Source organism: Hippopotamus amphibius, chromosome 1 (genome assembly GCF_030028045.1).
Source record: "Hippopotamus amphibius kiboko isolate mHipAmp2 chromosome 1, mHipAmp2.hap2, whole genome shotgun sequence".
NCBI classification, from domain to species: domain Eukaryota; kingdom Metazoa; phylum Chordata; class Mammalia; order Artiodactyla; family Hippopotamidae; genus Hippopotamus; species Hippopotamus amphibius.
This window is the reverse complement of record NC_080186.1, coordinates 26583249-26607422: the sequence shown is the minus strand read 5'-3', so window position 1 is coordinate 26607422 and position 24174 is coordinate 26583249. Positions and strand designations below refer to the sequence as shown.

Here is a 24174-nt window from a genome sequence, read left to right as displayed (position 1 = left end):
GCTCGGGAAGCAAGGAATGTCCTCTGGGCCCAGAGTGGGCACCCTCCATGGACCCACTCCCATCCCCCGCAATTCTCAGGAGAGATGGCTGTGTGCTGAGGGGTACGGTCTCCAGGACTCCCTCCCCCACCTGACCTCTGCAATGAACAGAGACTCAGGCTCCCCTAAGCCCTCCTCCCACTCCTGGACCCTGGACCGGCCTCCTGGCTGGTCTCTCTGCCTCCAGCCCTCCCTCCATCTTCACCCTCAAGTCCAGACTGCTCGCTCTGGCCCGCCAGGCAAAAGCCAACTGAGGACTCAGCCAGGCACTCTCTCCTCCCCCAGCCCCCCTCGGCTGCCCACCTTTCTCTTCATTCCCCTGTTCACTGCTCAGAGCATCTTCGGGATGAAGCCCACACCCTTCCCCATCCTGCAGGGCCCAGCACACCCACCTCCTCCGTGTGGCTGCTTTTCATCTCTCCCTGCTTTGCCATCCTCCAGCACTCACCATCTGCACCATGCCCTTGGCATTTAGATTCTGCTCTAAATTGTCAGGCAAGTGAGATAACTTATGGGAAGCAGCTAGCTCAGTGCTCGGCACATGGCAGGTGCTCAGTAATTATGTCCTAGTGAAGGGTTCGTTTATTCATTTATCTAATGGGTGCAAATTGTGTGTCTGAGCTGCATGCACACGTGCCTCTTTAATCATGCCTATTTCATGTGCTGCCACTCTCCTGCCTCAGAAAGACACTTTGCCAGTTTGATTGATCTGCATGTTAGTTAATGAATCATTATAGGATCCTGTCTTTAAGCAAAAGCCAAAGAGAAGAGGGGGATAAAAATGAGAGCACCAGTACAGTGTGCCCTGGGGGCCCATCCCAAAGCTTCAACATTGTGTATGTTGTGCTGTCTGTTTGGTGTAATTAGCTCCCACGTTAGGGTCAGACGCTCTAAAATGCAGCTCACATCAATGGTGCTCTACTCAGTGATGTGAATGACTTTATGGCTCTGGGATCTGGCCTTCAAAGCAATGTTTTCCCGTAGACATAGTAATCACATGCTCTGTTTTTTTGGCGATGGCTTGGTGAGTGGGGGCTAGCTGGAAGAGGTGACGGTGGAGAGAACATACCCTGACTCCCTGCAGGTGCCAGGCCCCTCGGTCTGCAGAAGGTACGACTGGCCTTGGAGTATTTTATGAGCAAGTGTTAGCTGAGCTGCTGGGATGCAAAAAAAGAACTTAGGGAAGGTTGAGAGGATAAGTCGTGGTCCCTACCTTGTGGACCTGAGACCTCCCTGGGATGCTATGAGGCAGTCGACCAGAGTGGTAAGAACCTAGCCTCTGGCTGCCTGATGAGTCCCAGTTCTGCCACTTAGCTGTGTGATCTTAGGCAAGTCGCCTAATGTCTCTGTGCCTGGGCTTTCCCATTTGTAATAGGAGGTATTCATAGTGGCTGTTGTTGCTGTGAGTCTTACGTGAGTTGATGTATGTAAAGTGCTCAGAACAGAGTCAAGCACGTTATAGGTGTTGGCTTTTGTAATGACAAAATCTCTCAATAAATGATCAAAAACTGTGATTAAGTGTCTCAAAGAATCTCCTAGGCCAGGGGTCGGCCAACTACCACCTTTGGGCCAAATCCAGTTTGTTGCTCGTTTTTATAAACTAAGTTTTACTGGAGCACAGCCACACCCATTCATATACATATTAATGTACATGCAGTATGGCTGTACATGCTACGTGGACATATGTCGCCAAGGCTGTGTTCATGCTATGACAGCAAAGCTGGGCCGTTGTAACAGACATCATATGGGTGCACAGGGGCAAATATTTACCACCTGGCCCTTTACAGGAGGCAGTCTGCCGACCTTTGTTCTAGATGATGGCTCCTGTGAGGGGTGCAAGAGCCTGGCGACTGGTCCATGCTGGGGAGTCAGGAAGGGTTTGGAAAGCGATCTCCCATTCAGCATTGTCTGAGCCCCTGGCATGTGCCTGGCATGCCGACAGGCACTGGCGGTTCAGAGGCCTTGAGACCTGACCCCTGCCCTCCAGGAAGTTCATGGTGTAGTGGAAGACCAGGTAAAGAGATCAGTCACAGTACAGCAGGTAAGTCCTGACACGGAGAGGAGAGGAAGGGCAGTCAGGGAGCACTTGGACCAGGGCTCAAGGATGCGGAGACGTTGCTAGGGGAGCCGGGGGGCCAGGGAGGGGGCTGCGAAAACTGGAGTCGTGAGTGGGCCGATGTGAGGGGATGCCACACAGGCCATGAGGTGGGAGGGCTGCAGGGAGCAGGAGCTGAGGGTCCCTCCCTGTGTACTGGGCTAGGAAATGGTGGTATTGTTCTGTGGGGCAGGACGGGGGAGGGTAAGGGATGGGAAGGCCATTCCAGCCTGAGCAGATGATCCCATGATGGTGATTGGTCATCAGGGAACGTGGGAGGGCGCTTGCCTGCTCAGTGGGAAAACCAGAGGAGCCCAGGCTTCCCCATTCCCTGCCGGTGGCTCACTGTAATATGTGCCTATGTAGCCAACAAGGATTTTTATCGATAGGGTCTAGCGTTTTCGTTGAAACTATCTGATAGCTCCAAGCAGGAGTCCTTTCCTCACTCTGCTTGCATGCTACCGGTGATGGTGTGCTCACTACCTCTGAACACAGTCCTTTTCATTGTGGGGCAGTTCTGTCAGTCACTGACTTGATTCTCGGTGCCTTGCCGTCTCCAGGCTTGCCCTTGGGAGCCAGGCAGGGTTACTGCTGCTGCTGCCTCTGCCCGTCCGTCTCTCTTCTCCAAGATCAGCACTCCACCCCACCCGGGCCCCGTTCCTCCATCCCCTCTTTTCCAACAGACCTGAAGCGCCGCCTGCTACGGGCCCACATCCTCCCTCACCCACACTACTGTACAGCCCAGACATCGGTCTGTTTCCCACCAGCCCTCAATGCTATTGCTCCTAAAACAAGGATCTCACGCCCTACGTTCACGTACAACTCTCCCATGATCCCCCTCCTTGTCTTAAGACAAAGCCCAGATCCTTAGCACGACAGACAGACCTTCCCAAGCTGGCTCCTCCTACCTCTCTGGCATCACCACCCTCCACTTCCCTCTCAGTCAGACAACTCCGGATCAACTCAGAGTCTCCGGACAAGTCACGCGCCCCACGCCTCTGCCCGGGCACCTCCTCCTCCCCCGCCTCGATCGCTTTCCCTTCCTTCTCCATGTATTGGACGCCAGTCCATCTCCCAAACTCAGCCTGGGCTTCGTTTCCTCCAGAAAGCCTCCCCAACCTCCTCCCAGCCAGCGGCACCCCTCCTCCCTGTCCTGTCCGTCTCCGCTCACGGCTCCTCCCTGTGAGTCCCGTCCCCAGGCAGAGGGCCCTGCGCAGGCGGTATCCAGCTCAGACACAAGTGCAGCAGCCGTTTCCTTCTGAAGCACCTGAACGCACCCTACGGTGAGGCTCTGCTGGGCTTTTTGGTTTGGACAGAGGAAGCTGGCCACCGCTAGGAAAACTATCCACGGGAATTCTCTGCTCCTCGGGTTGCAGAATAGAAAACAAAGAAGCACGTTCAGCCTCCGTGCTGGGAGACTGAAGATCCTCATCAGATTGAAACCAGCCTGAAACAGATAAGAAGAGGCCCAGATAAGATGTTAGGAGCGATGCCCCTGTGTGTCCTGTCTTCATGAAGGGCACCGTCACCCACCACCCAGTTGCCCAAGCCAGGAACCTGCAAGTCGCCCCAGGTCCCCTTCCCCTCCTTCCCCACATCCATCCAGTCACAAAGCCCTAAAGATTCCAGGACTGATCTCTCTCTCCCGTCCCCATTGCCCTCCTGTGCCAATCACCTAACTGCCACTGAAGCCTCGAACCATCCTCACCGCCCCTGGCGTCACTCCTGCCACGTCAGTTTCCACAGGAGCAGCCAGACCGATGTCCTTCTCCGACACCTAAGCGTCCCCGTCACCCACTGTTTAAAACCCTCCTGCCGCTCCCCCTCAGGCTGACCCGCAGCTCTCTGGGGCAGGGGAGGAGGCCCTGAGGCCCTGTGGACCTAGCTCCGGGCAGACTTCTCAAGTTCTGGACCTTCCTGAGTCACCTCCTTGCACTGAAGGCCCAGCCACATTGTCCCCCAGAGTGAGGCAGCCAGTGGCTGTGTTCAGTTCGTGGACCTGTGTTGATAGACACTGAACACTTGTTCTGGAATGTTCCATCTCTGCCACAGCTCGGACCTTGTGACCCTGACCCCTGCCTCTCCCAGCATCCCCCTCTGACCTGACAGTCTTCTGTAGCCTTCAGAACTCTCAGACCCGCCTCCTCACAAACAGCCTCCCCACTCCCCACCCCCCAGGCTGCGTGAGCCGCAGGCTCTCACGTAGCATCTGTCACCTGGCAGTGTGGTTATCAGATTGCTGTTCTGTCTCCTCACTCACCCAGGGCAGGGCCCATGTCATGCTCACCGTTGAAACCCTACCTCCTAGGCTGGCATGTGGTGAGTGCTTAGTAAATATTTGCAGCAGGCAGGACTAAAACAAGTTAAGAGAAAAGAATCTTGTTGAAATCTCTTTCCTGGAACATTCGTTTATTCAACAAATAAACAAACAAGGTGGATGGAGAATAGCAGGCAGAGGAGAGGCTGAGAGAAACTTCTGCAGGTCCCTGAGGACCACATAGCTGAGATTCCACATGTGGCCTGAAAATTTGCCACCAATTCCGTGGGGATTTCTGCGCATTAAAGCATGAAGGAAGAGTCTCATCCTCTCCCAGTCGGCCAGATGTACCTGGTGTTGCCATGACAGCCCCCAGAATTGGCCAGATGTGCCATGATCCTCTTTGGAAAACATCAGGGGACCCCAGAGACTGTATGGCTCCGGAGAGAAACAGTTCACACTTAGAACCGTGGCACGGCAGTGCTCAGTGTGGATGGAGGGTTGTGTGGCATTGGTGTCACACGTGCTCTGGGCATCTGGACGTGAAGCGTCTCGCTGTCTTCAAGGCCGTGGAAGTCACGCTCCCTAACCTCTGCTCCCTCCCCAGGTAATCAAGCTGGCCTTCGAGGAGTTCGACCTGGAGAGGGGTTATGACACCCTGACGGTTGGGGACGGCGGGCAGGATGGGGACCAGAAGACGGTTCTCTACATGTGAGTGCAGCAGAGCACGCGGTGGGCAGGGCAGGAGCACGTGTGCCTTGGCTGGGGGCGGTGGGATGGGCTTGCCGGTTCCTGCCCGGTGCCCCGACCCTACCCCCTGTCACCATGCTATGACAAGGACAGGTGTCCTGCACCACTGCTGGTCTCAGCAACAGTCCTTCCATCTCTCTCTACTCCTACCAGAGAAAACAGAGCCAGACTCTCGCTAGGAAGTCACGGGCGAAGTGTAGAGGAGGAGCAGCCTCTTAGGGAGCAGGGGAAATAGGGGCCTGACGCGTGCGCGTGGAGCTTCCACTTGGCTGTCTGCGTCTGTGCCGACCCTGCTTCTGCCCCCCAGGAGTTTTTCCTCAAGGCCGCGCACATCCATGGTGGTCTGGCTTCACGGACAATGGAAATGTTTTGTTAATTTCCCTGCATGCTCAGAACTCTCTGGGAAATGGATGGTTTCAGGGAATTGGGACCACATTTTCTGAGGCCAGAAAGGCTGGTTTGACATGGTCTAGTCAAGGGAGAGGATGATGTCGGGCTGTCCTGGGTTTCATTACACTGGGTCTCAGCTTGTGGGGCCACTTGGCTCCTCCTTCGCCCACCATGATTAGCCTGACATGAAAGCAGGAGAGTGCTCCTGTTCAGTGTGTGTGGCCCAGCGGCAGAGAGACAGGCCTGACCGTGTCCACCTCCCCTGCCAAGGAGGAGGGGAAGTTTCACATACATTGGGCACCTACTATGTGCCTAGGCACTGTGATAGGAACTTTGACATCAGTTATCTCATTTAATTCCCACAGCAGCCCTGTGAGGAAGGTGTTATTATACCCATTCAACAGCTGGAGAAACTGAGGCCCAAAGAGTGCAAAGATGGTTGGTGGTGGAACCAGCACCTGAATTCATGTCTTTTGATTTCATTCAAGGACAGCGTCCCATGCCGTACCCCCTCCCAACCAGGCTAACACCCTCTGGTGTGAATGCTGAATAAGAAATGCTCATTCTGTAATAGCTGGCTTGTCCAGGAGCTATTCTGTTCTGGGTGCTTCTCATACCTTCCCCACATCTACCTGGAAAGTATCCTATTAGGGCAGTTGAACAACATTACCTATCATGTCAGGTGACATGGCTGTGACTTGAGATCTCTCAAGAGAAAAGAGTAGAATGTCCGCCTGAAGGGCATCCTCCCCGCTGCCTACTCTCCACTGTATTAATCAGGGTTCTCCAAAGAAACAAGCAATAGGATGTATATGTAAAGAAAGGGGTTTATTATAAGGTATTGGATTTTGTGCTGATGGGAACTGACACGTCCTGGGATCTGTGGGCTGAATCAGCAAGCTGGGGACCCAGGAGACCTGACGATGGTGTTCTAGAGCAAAGGCCAGCAGGCTCGAGACCCAGGAAGAGCTGATGTTCAGTTCAAGTTCAGGGTGGGAAAAAACACCATCCTAGCTAGAAGTCAGGCAGACGGGAAGAATTCTCTTTTACCTGGGAGAGAGTCAGCCTTTTTGTTCTCTTCAGTTCTTCAATGGATTGGATGAGGCCCACCTTCACTAGGGAGGGCAATCTGTTTTATTCAGTCTTCCAGCTAAAATATCAATCTTATCCAGAAACACCCAGAATTATGTTTGGCCAGATATCTGGGCACTTTGTGGCCCAATCAGGTTGACACATAAATTACCCATCACACCCAAACCCTCTCCCCTGCTGGGCGCACCCCCGTCACTCACCTGCCCTGGTGTGCTGACCTGTGTGGTACATCAGCTCGACGTGCCCGAGAGGCCGGGATCCCACACTGTCTCCCCCATGACGCTAGTGTGCTTTGTCATAGAGGGAACCTCAGCACAGCAGGGCTGAAAAGACTCTGGGGATCATACAGTTCCACCCCTTCATTTATATGGATTGAAAAAGCTCAGAGAGGCTCAACCACTTGCCCAAGGTCCCACAGCAAATGAATAGTAGATCCAAGGCTTGTACTCAGGTCTCTGGACCAGTCTAGTTTGAGTGAGATCCCAACAAGTTCTGTAGCAGCCCAGGGGCTCTCCCACCAGCCTCAGATCTCTTTAGGCCAACATCAATTTCAAAACTTCAGGGAAACAATGCAAAATAGTTAGATTCCTTTGTTGTCATAATTGGGTCACACAGAGGAAGAGCAGAGGCTTTGGTCTCCTCCGTTGCTCACCACCACCGGCCTCAATCCTTACTCGTCACGGAAGGTCAGCACCCCCAGCCCAGGGATGTCACATGGGCCGGGCTGGTATATCCCAGGTGGTCTATCCCTGCTCTACTCCCACAGCGCTCACAGGATACCGATCATCTCTCTGCAGCGAACTCAACAGCCCCCTTCAAGCTTTGAGACCCCCAGGGTGGAGCAGAGATTAGGGCCCATTAATCCAACCACCCCTTCCTCAAATCCCCACACCCCATCTGTGCTGGCAATTTGTCTGGTCTCAGCAGAAAAAGGAAGCCAGGTTTCTTCTGGGAACTCCAGCCCGTGCCGTAGACTCTGGCCCTGCCACTCTCCAGCACGCTGACCTTGGGAAAGCCACTGCCCATTTTGCACCTCTATATTCTCATCTGTACAGTGGGCATAAAACAACTCCTACCTCACTGGGCTACTGAGGACTTTAAATGAGCTAATGGACAGGAATTGGTCTGACTTGCGTAGGTGCCTGGTGAATGTGAGTTGAATCAGAATCCTCTGCATGTCTAAACTCTCTTCTTCAGAAAGAATGTTGCCCAGGGTGGTGGCTGTGCTTTAAGCCTCGCTTCTCATGCTGGAATGGAAAGAGATGCCTCATTAAAAGGAACGGCTGGGTTCCAACTGTGTCTTTTCTGCAATACAATTCACACGAGACAAGGGAGGATGCAGGAGTGTAGACACCCCCCTGATTAGATCTGGCTCCGGCCATCCCTCCTGTGTGCAAGTGAGGACACAGATCTCTCTTCTGAGCCCAGGAGTCTGGGCAGGGGAGTCATGGTTGGGATGCAAGCTCTGCCTGTGGCCGGAGGGGAGCGGTCCTGAGTCTCCCAGCACAGGAGCACATGCTACTGGGCTCAGTGCCAGAAACACTGTGGGGCCCAGTATTTGCCCAAGTGGGCCTGGAGCCTAGATATGCCTTTAGATGTCATTGCTCACACAGTCATTCTGCTGGGGTGCCACGGTGGGGTGCATGCCTCTGACTCTTTCTCTCCTGACAGCCTGACAGGTACATCGGTCCCAGATCTCATTGTCAGCACCAACCATCAAATGTGGCTCCTCTTCCAGACTGACGGCAGCGGCAGCTCCCTGGGCTTCAAGGCTTCTTACGAAGGTAACTGCTGTAGGGAAGCCAATGAGTCAGACACTTGGGGTCTGGTTTGGAGTCAACAAGCCCTGAGTTCAAATCCCAGCTCTGCCCTGCACTAGATTCCTCTCCTTAGGCATGTTATTCGACTTCTCTGAGCCCCAGCCTCCTCCTTGGTCCAGTGGGTCTCCTGGGCTGTTTTGAGGATTATCTGGGATCAATCACACACATCAATTCCATCGTGGATTCATACCTGACCTGTGTAGACCTTTGAAAAGCCCCGTAAACTGTCTGAGCCTTACTTATTTCTTAAAATCTTTAGACTGGAGACTGTAGCTTCCCAAGCTACCCTATTTGGGTGTCATAGTGATGCGTGACTGTGCACGGGGCTAGGGACAGATCCACGCCATTGGTGACCTGAGGAGGATGCAGACAAGGGTGACCTTCATCTCTTGGTGGGAACAGGCACTAAGGGAACGGCAAAGTCTAGGGTCCAAGAGATACCCTCCCACTCCCCCCTCTGTGTACTGCCAAGCCTGCTGATGACTGCTCGTGCAGATCCCCACAGAACCACAGAACGGGGAGCAGAGACCGTCCCCCGAATTTGTGGAGGCCCTCTTAGGTATCTGACCCGAGCCCAGCACTGGGGGAACAGAAGCATCAGATCTAGGCCCCTTGCCGCAAGGGGCCTGTGCTTTCGTGGTAAGACAGAGAAGAAAACAAATGAGCTATTATAAAAGCAAGATAATTGCAGCAAACCGCCAGCGGGAGCACCGCGAAGGGGCAGTCATCCTATCTGGGGCATCAGGAGAGGCTTTATCAAGAAAGTGAGCTTTACGTCTTTAAAGTGATAACGTGGTTACTAGAGAGACAGGAGGCACTGGAGGGGGAGAGACAGCCTCCTCGCCGCCCCCCCCCCCCCGCCCCGATTTGGACACACGATCCTTCCACATGGGACTACTTAGGGTCCAAAGGACTCTCACTCCGCTCCGTATGACTCATACCCCGAGTGGACCAAGGGCTCTTCCTGTACCAGGACCTGGATTCTGTCACCAAACTGGGTTCACGGGAGCTGTATGAATGTCCTAGGGCTGCCCTAACAAAGCACCACACACTGGGTGGCTTCAACAACAGAAGTGCGTTCTCTCAGTTCTGGAGGCTAGAAGTCCCATCTCGCGGTGTCAGGAGGCCACGCTCCCTCTGAGACTGTGGGTGGACCCCTTCCTTGCTTCTTCCTAGCTCCTGGTGGTGGACTTGTAGGAATAAGGACTATTCTCATCCCTGCCTCTGTGGTCACACATCCCCGTGCGTCTCTCTCCTCTTCTCGTAGGACACCGGTCATACTGGATTAAGGGCCCACCATCTTAACTTGATTACTGCTGCAAAAACCCTATTTCCAAATAAGGTCACATGCACAAGGATCAGGGGGGAGGATCCAGCACGTCTCTTTGGAGAATATGATTCAACCCCTAATGGGAGGCTAGCCCTTATTTCCTGTAGGAACACTGTCAAACCATGATGCCCATGGGGTAAGGATGATGGATGTACTGTTCGAAGAATAGGAAGCATGCGTCTAAGTGAGGCGGAACAGCAGACAGAGAACACCTACTGGGTGACACGTGCTGAGTTCAAATCTTGGTTCTGCCCCTTTCTAGCTCCGTGGTAAGTCAGGGAGTCTGTCTAGGGTTCTGTTTCTTCAGCTGCGAAATAGAGATAATAATACACCATCAGTGACGGGGCTTCTATGAAGATTAAGTTCAGATAAAGCACGTGAAAATATTGGGTTGGCCACAAAGTGCTTTCGGGTTTTTCCATAACATCTCATGGGGGGACCCCGAATGAACTTTTTGGCCAATCCAATAAAAAGTGTTGCAAATTACAAGGTGATTAGTGAGTAACTGGTTAGTGAGTACATAGAAAGTTAAATGAATGGGCTCTTCTGGCACTTAGTAATCTGCACACAGCTGTGAGGCAATGGAAAGAGCCCCAGACGAGAAATCAGGAGACCTTGATTCAGCCCCAAGCCCTGGTGTTCACTACTTTGGAAATGGGAATGGGTTTAGACTTGAAGTTTCTAAGGTTTCCCCATTTCAGAACTTCTACGGATGTACAGCACTGACTATTTACGGAAGTGGGGCGGAACAATTCTGTGCCATCCACATTCCCTAGTCCTTCCATGTCTTATTCAAGGCTGGGATAAGACAAAAGTCACATGAGCTTGAGAGCGGTGATGGTACAGCAGTCAGCAAACAGTGTGTGGAAAGATCTCCGTGGGGTGGAGCAGCTGGCTCAATTTCCAGGATAAGATGAAGTGGGAATAAATATCAAGTCCTGTTTGAAGTTTCAGAAAATTAGCTACTAGAGTTTACCCCAGGGAGTGAGTGGTGCTTTATTCTATTCTGATCAGGCATCAGAGAATTGGGGATAGGCGTGGGGACCTCCGCTTGAGATGGATAAAGAGAGGACTTAAAGTCAAGCCCAGTGAGAAAGGTTAACAGCCCCCTGAATGTTTATCTGGGGGAAAGTGGACTCAGGGGAGACTTGAGAGCTGTGTCCAAATATTTGAAGGGTTGTTTTGTGGGAAAGAGGAATTAGGCTTGTTTGGTGTGATTTCATTGGAAAAGAAAGGGACATGTCATTTGTTGAGAGCCTATTATGTGCTGGAAGCTGCATGTTCATTGTCTCAGGGTTTTAAACAGTGTCACACAAAGATTTGGGGTACCCGCGGGGACCACCAAAGTGGTCGGACAGGGTATGTCCATCAGGGAGGCCTCTGACTCTGCCTCCATCTCCTCTTCTCCTCCTGTAAGCCTTCTTTTAAGAGGGAATTTGTAGTGAAGCACTAGTTTGAAAAGTACCTCTTCATCTCATGCAGTGCTCACAGCTATAGGATGGCTGCTCTTTTATAGAAGAGGAATCAGAGACTCAGAGGGTGAGTTACCTGCCCGGGTCACACAGAAGTGTGGGACCTGGCAGAGTAGAGATTTGACCCCAGAGCTCTCTGGCTTCAAAGCCCATGATTTTCTCTTATACCAGGAGCCTCCCAAAGTTACAGAATTTCAGTTCCTTATAAAATCTTCATGGAAGCTGAAGCTTTGCCCCAATCAAACGGGCCACATATCATGAGCCCAGGTTCCTTGTTACTAGAGATTGGGATTAGGTCATTTGTCCATTTCACTCCCAGTATTGACTGAGCTTCTGTTACGTGACCAGTACGAGGCTGGGTGCTGAAGATACAATAACGGGCACGTAGACTCGGCCTGAAAACATATGCTGTGTGGCTGCTGGTCACAGATTAGGTGTGGGCCAGACTTCTCCTCGGAACCATGACAAATTAGGAAGAGAGAAGAGAGTCTGGGCGTTTAGAGCCCTCACTAACCCACAGGGGCTACACAGGTTATGTGCACAGAGGCAGCAGGTTCTGTGACGTTAGAATGGACTCTGGAATTAGACCAGAGCGGGTGAATTACAGTGTGGCCCCCGCTGCGTGACCTCACGCAAGTCAGGTGGTCTCTCTGAGCCTCAGTTGCCCCGCTCATAAAGTGGAGGTAATAATGCCTCCCATTGCTGTGCAGTGTTAGGAAGTGAGATCACAGAACGGCCTTCCCCCAGTGATGACCACTGCCCTCCACGCTGCGGTGTGTGCTCCTCCGCGGGACACGCGGCTCCCTGCCTGTCCCGCAGGCGGCCCGAGCTTGCTCTAATAGCCCCAGTCCCAGGTCCCTGCCTCACCCTCACTCCCCAGGCTGGCTGGGAAGGGAGGTGGTTCACGGTGGCCACGGTGTAGGCTGTGGAAGCAGAAGTGGCAGAAGGCAGGCCTAGGTCACCGAGGGCCTCGAGGCCTCATAAAGGGTTCGCACCTTGTCCAGCGGGAAGAAGAGCCTGGGAGGGATTAAATGTTAGGTTGGGCTTGACTTTGCCTTCTTGTCCTTCCATCTTTGACCTTTTGTTGAGGGGGACACCCGTGGGTCTCACGCCTTCATGGCGAGGGGCCCTCTTCTGTGGAAGAGGTGGGTGGTCGAGCTCCCTGGAGCCCTGATGGGACAGTGTCCCTTCCCGTCTGCTCTGGGCTTCTCTCCCGGCAGCCTCCTGGGTCTCCTCACCTCCTTAACTGCCCCCTCTCAGCTTCTGCATGGTTCCCCACTGCCCCCCTCAGAGCAGGCACGTAGGCTCTCAGCTGTCATCCTCTTTTTCTAGAACCTTCTACCATGGATCACATCTATTCCTATAGCGTCAACCCCAGCCTGAACCCTGGTGACTTTCAGATCAGCTCCCCACTTGCATGTCAGTCTGCCTGTGACACAATTTACGTAGCTTCCCCCTCAGCCATCTCAAGCCCACCCCATCTGTCTTAGGTCTGTTCTGGCTGCCATAACAAAATACCATGGACTGGGAAGCCTAAATAACAGAAATGTATTTTCTCACGCTTCTGAAGGCTAGAAGTTCAAGATCAGCATTCTGGCTGATTCGGTTTCTGGTCCGGGCTGGCTTCAGATGGCTGCCAGATGTCTCTCTGGCTTGCAGATGGGTGTCTTCTCACTGTGTCTTCACATGGCCTTTCCTCGGTGTGTGCACATGGAGGGAAAAAGAGTGCGAGTTCTCTGTTGTCTCTTCTTATAAGGACACTAATCCTGTCAGATCAGGGCCCCACCCTCTGACTTCACTTAACCTTTATTACCTCCTTAGAGGCCCCATCTCCAAATTCAGTCACACTGGGGGTTAGGACTTCAGCATATGAATCTGGGGGAGACATAAACATTCAGTCCATTAACACCATCCAAAACCAAGCTCCCCATCTCCACCCCACCCCCACACCCCCTGCTCCCATGTCCCCCTCCTGATGAACAGTGCCACCATCCACGCCATCACTCGGCCCCAGCTCTACCTCCTCCTTCTCCATATCTCACCTCTGACTCAGTCCCCAGATTCTGTCAGTTCTCCCTCTGCGGTGCCCCAGCTCCTCTGTCATTGACATGGCTGAGGCCCTCGTCGCCTCTCACCTGATGACCACACAGTCCTACCCGGCATCCCTGACTCCAGGCCCCTCCCCTAGCCCCAACCATCTGCCTCGCGCAGCTCAGTGATCAGTGCTCTTCCTAGAATCCAAATCTAGAACAGTTCCTGCTACTTAAGAAAAATAAAAATAAAAAAGCTTTATTTTTTCTCATTGTTTTCAGGACAACTTCTCATTGTTTTCAGGATAAAGCACAGTCATTCGCATGGCATCCAAAGCCCTTGATGGTGATGATTTCAGGCCAAGTTCTGGCTCCTATGGACCCCGTCTAGGCAGATTACAGTTTATTAATCCATCTGGTCCTACAGGGCCTAGCCCAGTGCCTGGCACAGTCGGGCACCCTTCCTCTATACCCTCTCAATCCCCTGTTGAGCCAATTTATTGCCTCCCAGCACTCAGGTGCCAAGAGCCCACATTCTCCACTGTCTCCATAGGCCCTGGGGTCAGACAAACCCACTTGATAATCGAGTTCTGCCATTTGCTCTGTGTGTGATTTTCAGCCAGTCCCTCCGCTTCTCTGAGTCTGAGTTTTCTCATCTACGAAGAAGGGCTGATAAACATTCTTCTCCCAGGGGTCTTACGAGGACTCTGTGCAGTGAAGCCCCCAGAATGGGGCCTGGCATTTAGTAAACACTCAGTTTAAAAGCCTGCTCCCCTCTGCTGCTTCCCCAGTCCTGCAGCTCTTCCTCCAACCTACACTCATGGCCCAAAGCTTCAGAATTATCTCCACCCCATTCTTAGCCATCCTTTTATCCCAGCTCCTGGGGAATTCCATGCGGGACAGACAGCTTGGTTCAGGGATGGGAGGGTGGCCGGATGCAGGTGTTCCACAGGTGGCACGAGGCATTTGAGGGCAGAAACCCCCCCGCAGGCATACCTGGCCCCATCAGCATCAATACCCCCTCTGCTCCTGTTCTGGTAGAGAGAAGCTTCCTTGGGGCAGTCAGGTGGCACTAGAGCATCACCACCATGCCACACAACCCTCCCCCCCCCACCATTAAAATATGAGCCCCTGGGTGGAAAAAGTTGAGGGATTTATTTCCCAGAAATTCTTCTCATTCTGCTTGTCACAATCCCAGGTCCGGGTGGGGGAGGGGCCTCCACCTCTGTCAATATCTGAGTCTTTGGCTCCAAGAAACTCAGGCCCCCTCCATGAGGGCAGACAGCTGTAGGAAATGCATTCATAGTTGCAATTGCTCTGCTTCCCAGCAGAACAAGAAATATTTAAGGAACAGGCAATTAGCACTTACCAGAAACATTATAAAATTACATACAACTTGCTAACAAGTTTTAGCATCAATCTGGGAGTCGCCTCATTTCCTGACTTGCAGCCTGGAATCTGGCGGCCTAACCCTAACTCTAGGAGCCCAGCCTAGGGGAGGAAGGAGCTGGGACCCTCGCCCTAGAGGAGCAGGTCAATAGAGACCACGCAGAAAGGATGCCCAATAGTCTAGGGGACTCATGTTGGAAATCAGGTCACCTATGTATTCAACATCGTCTAGGCCCTGATTACGTGTTATAGACACTGTTCAGACCACAGGGGGCTACAAGGATAACAAGACAATCTGTGCTTTCACCCAAGTCTTAGTCTGCCTTCATTAGAGTCCAGAAGGTATGAGAAGATGGGGAATATCAAGGAGGGACAGCTAGCCTTACTTGAGGGCATCAGGGAAGGCTCCCCGGAGGAGCTGGTGTCTGAAACTAAAACTTGCTTGTAGAATGGAAAGGAGTTGGTCAGACATCCCCGAGGGAGAGAACGGGCTGACTTAGAAAGCGGACACGTGCTTTGGGTTGAAGCTAAAACCTCCATAGAATAAAGTTTGAGAGCAAGTAAGGAGAAGATGGCCAAGTCTAGCCTTCTACAGGCAGCGCCTGCATCCCCTTCTCCAGAACTAAACTCTGGTGGTGGCACCAAGGGGCATTCTGAAAGTGATGGTGTTGGAGCCGAGCTTGAAAGGAGACCGAGGGCAGCAGCCTAGCATCCTGACTCCACTCCTTTTCAGACCTTGCCTTTCCCCCTGTCAGAGTGTCAGGCACATGGCCATTTTCAGCCTCTGGTCTGCAATTTTCAGGACCTCTCCCTCTTCTTTCTTTATCCCCATAAGCTCAGAGACCCAAACATTCCAATTTCAATGAGGAATGACACTGGGCATGTTCCTAAGTTGCTCGCTGAGTTTCCATGGTACCCTTAAAGCTTCCTCAGGCACTGAGACCTAGAGGTTCACTAAATACAGGCAGCAGCTGTCCCCTTTCAGGAAGGCACAGTGGGACCCATGCTACACACGAGTCTGTCTTGGCCCCCAGGGACATGGGTGCTAAACAGCAGAGGATGCCGCACCATTAAAATTTGGCAGGAAGAAATCTCTTGATGAGATGTACTCTTTAAACACATGGGCTTCTGCACATGGCAAGCTCCAGTTTGGGGCTGATGCAGATAGCTTGAGGGCATCCTGGGTGCTCTACATGTATATCTTCACCCCATATTCACCATATTCACCCCTATTTCCCAACCACCTTCAGCCTGAGACACACCCATATCGGAGTGGTGGAGGAAGGAAATGGGAGGGATGAATGTCACCCACTTCATCCACCCACTTCTCCATCCCATTCACGGAAACTGTGTGCAGAGAACAACGCACAGAATCCAAGCGATACACGCACAGTTGCCCTCTGTCTCCTGCCTGCCTGTGCCCGTCCTATCATCAGTAGAAGCCTGGAGTGGGATGTGGTTGCAAGGAAATCCATGAGATCCAGGCACACCCAGAGGCCGTCTTAATACACCAAAGATGTCCTGGTCACTCGTCAGGAGTGTGTGTTGGTTGAACAATGGGTCTGGAGTGCTTAGGATGCGTAAGGCACTGCTCTTGGTTCTGAGGGTACAAAGAGCAGAAGGGGTGGAACCCCTGGCTGTGAGGAGCTGATCGGGACTCCTCACGGCCTCCCCAGACCATCTCTGCAGCCTCATCTTTCTTCATTGTCGCGTCCTGCCATGTTGAACTTCTAACTCTTCTCCAGAATAAAAAAACAAATAAATAAAAAATTGTCCAAGGGGGCTGGGAGTGAGAGAGAGAGAGAGAGAGCTCCTAAGGGCTGCCTGGGTGATTCAAGGGGACATCCCCAAGGAAGCACTTGAGCTGACATTGAAAGATGATTCTTTGTCTGGGAGTGTTCATTCAGGAAGCGAGGACAGCAGGTACCAGTTAGAGACATGTGAGAGCCAGCTGGGCTGTACCAACAACAGGGCAATAACGACCTTGAGGAAACATCTCCTGGTTACTGGTTATGTGCCACGTGCTGGACATTTTGACAGTTGTCTTATATACATAAACTCATTTAATCCTCAAAACAACCCTGCAAGGTGGATGTTATTATTACCATTTCTGTATTACAGGTGGCAAAACTGGACTCAGAGAGGATACAAAAGGTGCCCAAGGTCTGCGGCTAATTAGTGTCAGAGCCAGGATACAGATCCAGGACTTTCTGACATCGGAGTCCTCACCTTCGCACTATTTTGCCTCCCTGCAGGTGGCTCTGTTCCATGGTGTATAAATCTCAAGTTCGGAGGTGGACAAAGATGAGGCTGGGATGGGAGGGGGGAGGCAAAGGTCCTGCCATGCCAAGGAGTTAGGGTTTTCATCTGTGGAATATTGGGAAGCCATGGAAGAATCAATGAGCAGGGCACACTAGTGATTGGACTTTTGTTTCTGAGCAATCTTGCGCTGCTTTGCAGAGTACAGTGGAGCAGAGGGAAGGGGCAGGGGAACAGCGCTTCCCTAACGCCACGCCCAGGCAAGGAACTGAGCGGGGTGGACTGAGGCAGTGAGGGGTGGGATGGAGAGCAGAGGGCACGGGGAGGTTGGGGAGGAGCCACCAGGAGGTGATTAGCTAGGGCTGCGACAGGGCAGAGGGCAGAATTCAGGCTGATTTCCTGTCTGCCTGGGCGACCTCCCTGAAGGCTTTTGCCTCTCCCAACCCCAGCCCAAGACCAGAGCTGCCTCCCCTGCGCCCCCAGAGGCTGTGTGGTCAGGTGCACACCACCTCCTGGCCCCCATCACTTACACTGTAACTATCTCTAGACCCACCTGACTGTGAGTTGTCCAAGGGCAGGGGCCGTGGGTCAGGTAGCTCTGTATCATTAGCCCTGAGTGTGGCATTTAGCACAATTCTCATGCAACACATATCAGCTGTGGTCACACATTGAGCAGTGTGCTCTCTGTGCCTCAGACACTGTGCTAGGTGATCAACAGCACATGACCAATGCCTGCCTCCACAGGGCTTACGGTCCAGTGAGTGGGGAGACGAGAAACAAGGCGGGCCACCTGGCAGCCAGTGGGGTGCCGGGAGGGGCTGAGATGGTGAATCAGCTTGTCCCTGATGCCCCAACAGACGATAGGCTGCAGGAAGGCGGAGATTTTTGCCCTTTTTCCCACAGCTATATGTGCAATGTCTAGAACAGTAACTAATGAAATGAATAGAGGAATACTTACAATCGGTGCTACAAAGAGAAAGACTGGGATGCCAAGAGAGCAAAGGAGAAGGGAAACATCTAAGAAGCGTAGTCAGGGAAAGCAGCTTTGAGGCGGTGACGTCTTAAGCTAGCGTCTGTAGCGTGAGCAGTCGGCCATGTGACACTGGCAAGGAGAGGAGGCTGTAGGCCAGGCTAGGGAATGGTGAATCAGTGAAGGAACAGGTGAAGTCCCACCTGGTTGGAAAGGCAGCGAATCGCAGCTCGCGCCTGGACTCCCCTCTCCTTCCACGCGGTGCTCCCTTCTTGGAGCACAGCCAATGGTGAATTTCTAGAGACACAAGAAGCAGTTCCTTCTCTACAGACGTTGTCATAAAAGAGGATTCCAATTTGGTATTAGAAATTGAAAAACCTGGGGAGAAGACGGTAAGGTTGATCACAGATGATAGGAATAAAACAGGAAGAAGGAGAGTCAAACATGCCAAACGGAGAGCCTGGTCGTGAGAGAATTCTGAGGGTCTTAGAAGCACGCATCTCGTGTCCGCCAGCCTGCTTCTGGTCGGCAGAAGGAGGCAGAGAGAAAGATAAACACTTATGAAATGGAATTCCATTAGGCCAGACAACAGGAAGCTGCATGCATGATTTTCTCCAAGTCAGAACTTGGCTTACGGATTTGCAGTTCTTGGCCCTGATGTCAGATCTGGTCGGCACCCGGCCAGGAGGGTCAAGGTCACATGCCTTTTCAGGCAGGGCCGTGGAGCCCAGGGCCGTGGAGCAGGAGGGCAAGGGGACTTGGTTCCCGTGTTTTCCCAGCAGGGGTTGGCCTTGGGCTTGGAGGGAAGATCCAGACCAGAACAAGGGGTGTCTGAGGGCCAGAAGTCAGCCCCCAGCACCCCCTCCACCCTCCTGAAAGGAGCTCCCGAACTCTCAAACCACCCTGCTCTCTTCTTCCTCTCCCCAGACCTGGTCCTGGTTCCGTGGTCTGCACGTGCCCCTCTCCAATGCCTTGGACCTCTTTGCTAAGTGCGCCCTTAAACCTGACTTCCCCTGAGGTCACCCCTACCCAGGAGCCCTCTCCAGCACTAGCGGCTCCTGTCCACAGACCCCGTGAACTTCTCATTGAGTGGTGGGCTCATGCACGGCTCTCCAATGCTGTCCCCCCACATGCAAAGCCTTCTCCTTTGACCTAGGCGGTCTCCACCTCTGCCACTCGCTACCTTCCTCATGCACGTCTCCAGCCTTTTCCTCTCCACTCCCAGTCTCACTGCCACCTTGCCTCTCCATTTCTTAGCCTCCTCCCCTCCTGTCAGTATGGACCTTGCTCTCTGGCACCCCTGCAGCCTTGACTCCACCCATCCTGCTCTGGGGCCCCTCGTGCCTTCCGCTTCCCCACCCATTCCTCCCTCTACTCTGTTCACCATCCTTCTCTTGGCCTCTCTGTCCCCTCCCCCCCACTCCTGCTCAGTTCACTTCCTTCGCACTTCACCCTGATCCCCTTGCATCACACGTCAGCCATTCCGTGAACAGTATCCTCAACCCCCTGCCCCACCAGCCCACCGCCCTTCCACTTCTGCCCTTGCCCGTGAACCAGGTTATGAGGGCTCTGGGACAAGCCACACAGCCCTGCCCAACGGCAGCGCCCCTGTATCGAGTCGTCTCCGCCCTCCTTGGGCCCCAGGGTGCATGGCAGTCCATCCAGCCGTGATTCCTCTTCTCCAGGGGATTGTGGCAGACGTTCTTGTCAGCGTCACATCCTTTGCCCCACAACTGGTCCCTCGCCTTCAGCAAAGACCATGACACATCCTCCTTTCTCCTCCACTTGGAAAGTAGAGCCTGTGTCATTACAAGATTCTTGAACCTCCAGCCTCCCCACCTGAAAGCTTACTCTGGTCGCCTCTTCCCTCTTCCCCCCCGTCACAAGGGAAGGGGAGCTTCCTGGTCTCTAAAGGGAGCCCCCCAGCGTGGGCTGGGCCCCAGCCTCCTGCCTTCTCCAGAGCCTCCTGCTGTCACTGTCCATTTCAACTAAGCACTCGCAGTGCCTCTCACTCCGTCACACCCGTCTCTCTCTCTCCCTCTCCCGCCTCCCCTAGCATTTGATTCTGATCAAGTGTCTTCAACCTTAATCAGCCTGTGCAGCTCCCTCTCAAGGCCATATTCCTCGTAAGTTGCCACCTGACTTCTCCCCATCCCCTCACTTCCAAGAAATGCCTTCTTTACGAGTCATCTGCTCTTCCCGGATCGGCTTCCTCTTCTCCCATCGGTGCCCGCCTGGCCCCACCATCACACTCGGTCTCTTGCCGGTAGCCAGTGAGCGCCTTTCACTGCCCTGTTTGCCAGTCCTTTCAAAACTGCCCTGCCGCCTTTGATGCTGCTGGTCTCCATCCTGAAACTCATTCTTCTCTAAGCTTCTGGGGCTCCGCTCCCCGCAGGGTCTTAGACTAGTCTTCTGCTGGTCCCTGCAGTGTCCCTAACTGTTCTGTCCGGACTGACGTCTCCCCTTGGGTGACCTGATTCTTCTCATGACCCTCTATGAGCTGAATCCCAAATTCTGTATTTCTAGACCAGATTTTCCTCCTGGGCATAAGACGCATGTTGCCGCTTTCTACTCGGTATGTCCTCGTGAAGGTGCTGCGTGACCCTCCAGCCCTACTCCTCCTCCCACATCTGGTGAAGATGAAAGCACACCCAGTGCCCAGGCCCAGCCCTGCAGGCACTGTGGTCTCTGCCTCCCCTTTATCTGTGTCTGCTCACTCTTAGTGTGGCCCGTGGCTTCTTCCTGCTTTAGACCTCCCAGGTCCTTCTGCCTCGCCCCATCTCTCTGCCTGTGCCCAGTCCTGGATGCCATCAAAACAGCTCCCAGATCATCGTGAGCCTCCATGGTGGCTGGGCCCGTGTCTGCCCTGTTCTCTGTTGCACCCCCAGTGCCCAGCACAGTGGCTCGTGCTAAGTAGACACTCAAGTATTTGTTGAATGAATAAGTGATCTTCATGCCTCCAGACTTTCTGCCCCCAGACCGTTCTCCAGGCAGCAGTCAGGGTGATCTTTTAAAATCCACGCTCTGAAATGCCAAGTGGGATGAAACCCTTTCCTGAGCCCCCATCGCCTACACTCTGAAGTCCAGTCTTATTAGCAGGGTGCACAGGCCGTTTCCTGCTTTGGCCCTGCCTGCCTCTTCCAGCCTCATCTCTCATCACCTGTAAAAAGTACTCGAACTTATGGAAAGGCAATGTGACATGGTGGTGAAGAGCCCTGGAATCGTACAACCTGGGTTTGGACCCCCAGATCCACCATTTCCCGGCTCTGTGACCTTGGATAATTACATCACCTCTCTGTGCCTCGGTTTTCTCATCTTTAAAATGGGGATAATAACACATAGGTCACAGCGGTACTGTAAGAATGACATGAGTCACGGTATGTAAAGTGCTCAGAGTGGCTACCAGCGCAGAGTTGGCACCAGAGGGATTGGTTCTCTAACTAAGAGTGCGTTATGATCGTAACCACTAGTTATCTTCACTTCTATCACTGCAGCCCTGAGAACGGCCTGACCTCTGCGACTCTGCATGGGCTCCTCCCCCACCTGAAGGGCCCTTCCTCTCCTCTGCCTCAGACTAATGCCTTCTCCTTTTCCCAGCTTTATTGAGATGTAATTAACATACAACATTGTGTAAATTTAAGGTATGGATGTGATATATGTATATATTGTGAAATGATTTCCACACTAAGGTTAGTTAGCACACCCATCACATTACCTTACAGTTTGTGTGTGTGTGTGTGTGTGTGTGTGTGTGTGTGTGTGTGTGTGTGTGTTGAGAACTTCTAAGATCTACTCTCTTAGCAACTTCCATGTATACAAGCTGTACATCACATCCCCTGACTTATTCAGCTCATAACCGGAACTTTGTACCCTTTGACCACTTGCACCTATTTCCTCCACCCCCACCCCACCCCATCCATGACCACCATCATTCTATTCTCTGTGAGTTTGTTTTTTTCAGATTGCACACGTAAGCCAAATCATCCAGTATTTGTCTTTCCCTGACTTATTTCACTTAGCATGATGCCCTCAAGGTCCATCCATGTCACGAATGGCAGGATTTCCTTCTTGTTTGTGGCTGAAAAATATTCTATTGTGTGTGTATGCCACATTTTCTTCACCCGTTCCTCCATCAGTGGACACGTAGGTTGTTTCCACGCCTTGGCTGTTGTAAAAAATGCTGCATTGAATCCCACATACTCCTTTCACCTGCTGACTCCTGCACAGACTTCAGGCCTCCAATCAGACAGCACCTCCTCCAAGAAACCATCCCTGATGCCAGGGTTGGATTGAGCTGAGATGAGAGAGACACTCACCTTGGGCATAATTTTAAGGCAGACACCAAAGAACTCAGTAATTCAATAATATTTTAATGTAGTATTTTTAAAAAACCAAGATTAATGCAAAACATCCATGATAAGAAAACAACATTTCAATAATGACAGGCTCTGATGGCCAGGACTAGGGTGAGACAAGTGAGGTGAGTGGTGCAAGTGCTGTGTCGGATCTGGTCTTTTTATTAAATTCTGGTATCTTCCTTCATGTTGGATTTGATTTATATGCATTAGTTTTGATTTTCTAAAAACACGAGATTGCACAAGGATCGTATTTGTCTAGATGGCTGAGTTTTTGATGCTCCCGAAAACTTGGTGCCCAGGTTTGTGCCTCACTCCCCGCCCCCTGTTTCCAGCCCCAGCCTCCACATTTGAGTTGTCTACTCCTCCTGGGTCCTTCCCTGGCACGAATCACCCTGTGTCATAAACACCTGCTTCCTTGTCAGGACCTTTCAGTCTTGGAGACCAGAGCCCACCTCCAGGTCTCAAGAGTCTGGTGCAGGGACGGGCACACCGTAGGTGCTCATTATATGCTTCTGATCACACTGATGGTGGGAGAAATGGATGGGTGTGGAAAGCGCCAGGCCTGCACAGTGGAGAGGGCTAGCGGCCTCCTTCCTCCAGCTCAGAACGCTTGTTCTCTCGAGCTGATCTCACCCTCAGACCAGCTGCTGTGCTCTGGGACGCAGGCAGGTGGACCCCACATTTACATATTCTACAGCATGCAGGGGTCTCACCAGGACACCTTAAACCTGGGTCTGGTCCCAGGCAGTAAGCGCCAGCTCTGTCTTCAAATGCTGGGTAACTTTTTCCAGATCTCAGGGTGCCCGCAGTGACAGTCCTCGCCGGGGCCTCGTGTCCCAGAGACAGCGTGCTGGGGACGCCAGAAGAAGGAGGGCCTTGCTGCTCGTTTCTCCAGGCTGGCTTGTCCCAGAGCCCTTTCTTCTGGTCCTTCAGATCCCCTGGGGCTCTGGGACCTGGAGCAAAGGGGCTACCTTCCCGGGAGTGCCTTGGTGGCTGCCCTGCCCCAGCCCTGGCGGGAGAAGAGCCAGCTTCAGAGAAGGGTTAAGTTGTGCTTTCAGGTGTGTGCGTTGAGGGAGAGGCCAAGGGCATGTGTGAGATGGGAGGTGGGGTAGCTGACCTGCACTCGAGTCCTCAGGCCTGATGCCTGGTCACACACACCCCCTTTTCGCCTGAACCCAAGGACTCGCTGTTTGACTTAGATCTCTCTCTCTCACACACACACTTGCATACACACACACAAGCACACACATGCATACACACACACACACACTGACATGCACATGCTCTCTCTCAATCACACAATCCTAGCCAAAGAATGCCTGGCTCTGCCAGCTCTCAGCTGGAGGCCCTGGTTTGGAGGGTACCATGAAGGTGACAGTCAACAGTCCACCTACATAAGGCAGCAGTGCTTGGGGCTCGCCTGACCAGCCCACAGGGCCCAACAGCTGTGGTAAGAAAGCTTTGGCAGAATCACCGCCGTCAGGGCCATGCACAGCAAATTTGGGGACGGTGGCTCCTGACAGCCCATCACGGTGCCTACGGAAAAGGCAGGGTCCCTTTGGCCTGACAGTCCTGGGAAGGTGTCCAAAAACTTCCTGTTACTGCAGGTCCCTCTGTCCTGAAATATAGGACTCCTGCCGTCCTCACCTCACCATCTGTCACTTCATTCATGACTCCCTGTCCTTCCTGCAGGGCGCCTCCCTCCCTGGAACAGAGCTCCTCCTCCTCCCCTCCCTCTCTCCTGCCACCTCCCCGCTTCCCGATGCCCTTCATCTCTCACAGTGCATGGGGCTGGTGTAACTGGGGGCGACTCCAGAGGAAACTCCAGGGACTTGGCCAGGACAGACTTCTTTCCTGGAGCGTCCGGGTCCTGACTGACTCCTGTGCGGCAACCAGCCCACCGTGCTCCCCGAGGCAGACCCC

At 52.9% G+C, this 24174-nt stretch overlaps 1 protein-coding gene across 2 annotated transcripts in view; it reads left to right on the top strand.

Annotated features, from left to right (window-relative positions):
- Nucleotides 1–24174, top strand: part of CSMD2 (CUB and Sushi multiple domains 2) — a 629134-nt gene that overhangs the window by 347174 nt on the left and 257786 nt on the right. For both annotated transcript variants that reach the window (XM_057744228.1, XM_057744218.1), the window contains exons 11-12: nucleotides 4999–5102; nucleotides 8295–8407. In XM_057744228.1, coding sequence (XP_057600211.1) covers nucleotides 4999–5102; nucleotides 8295–8407 — 217 coding nt within the window. The remainder of the gene's footprint in view (nucleotides 1–4998; nucleotides 5103–8294; nucleotides 8408–24174) is intronic.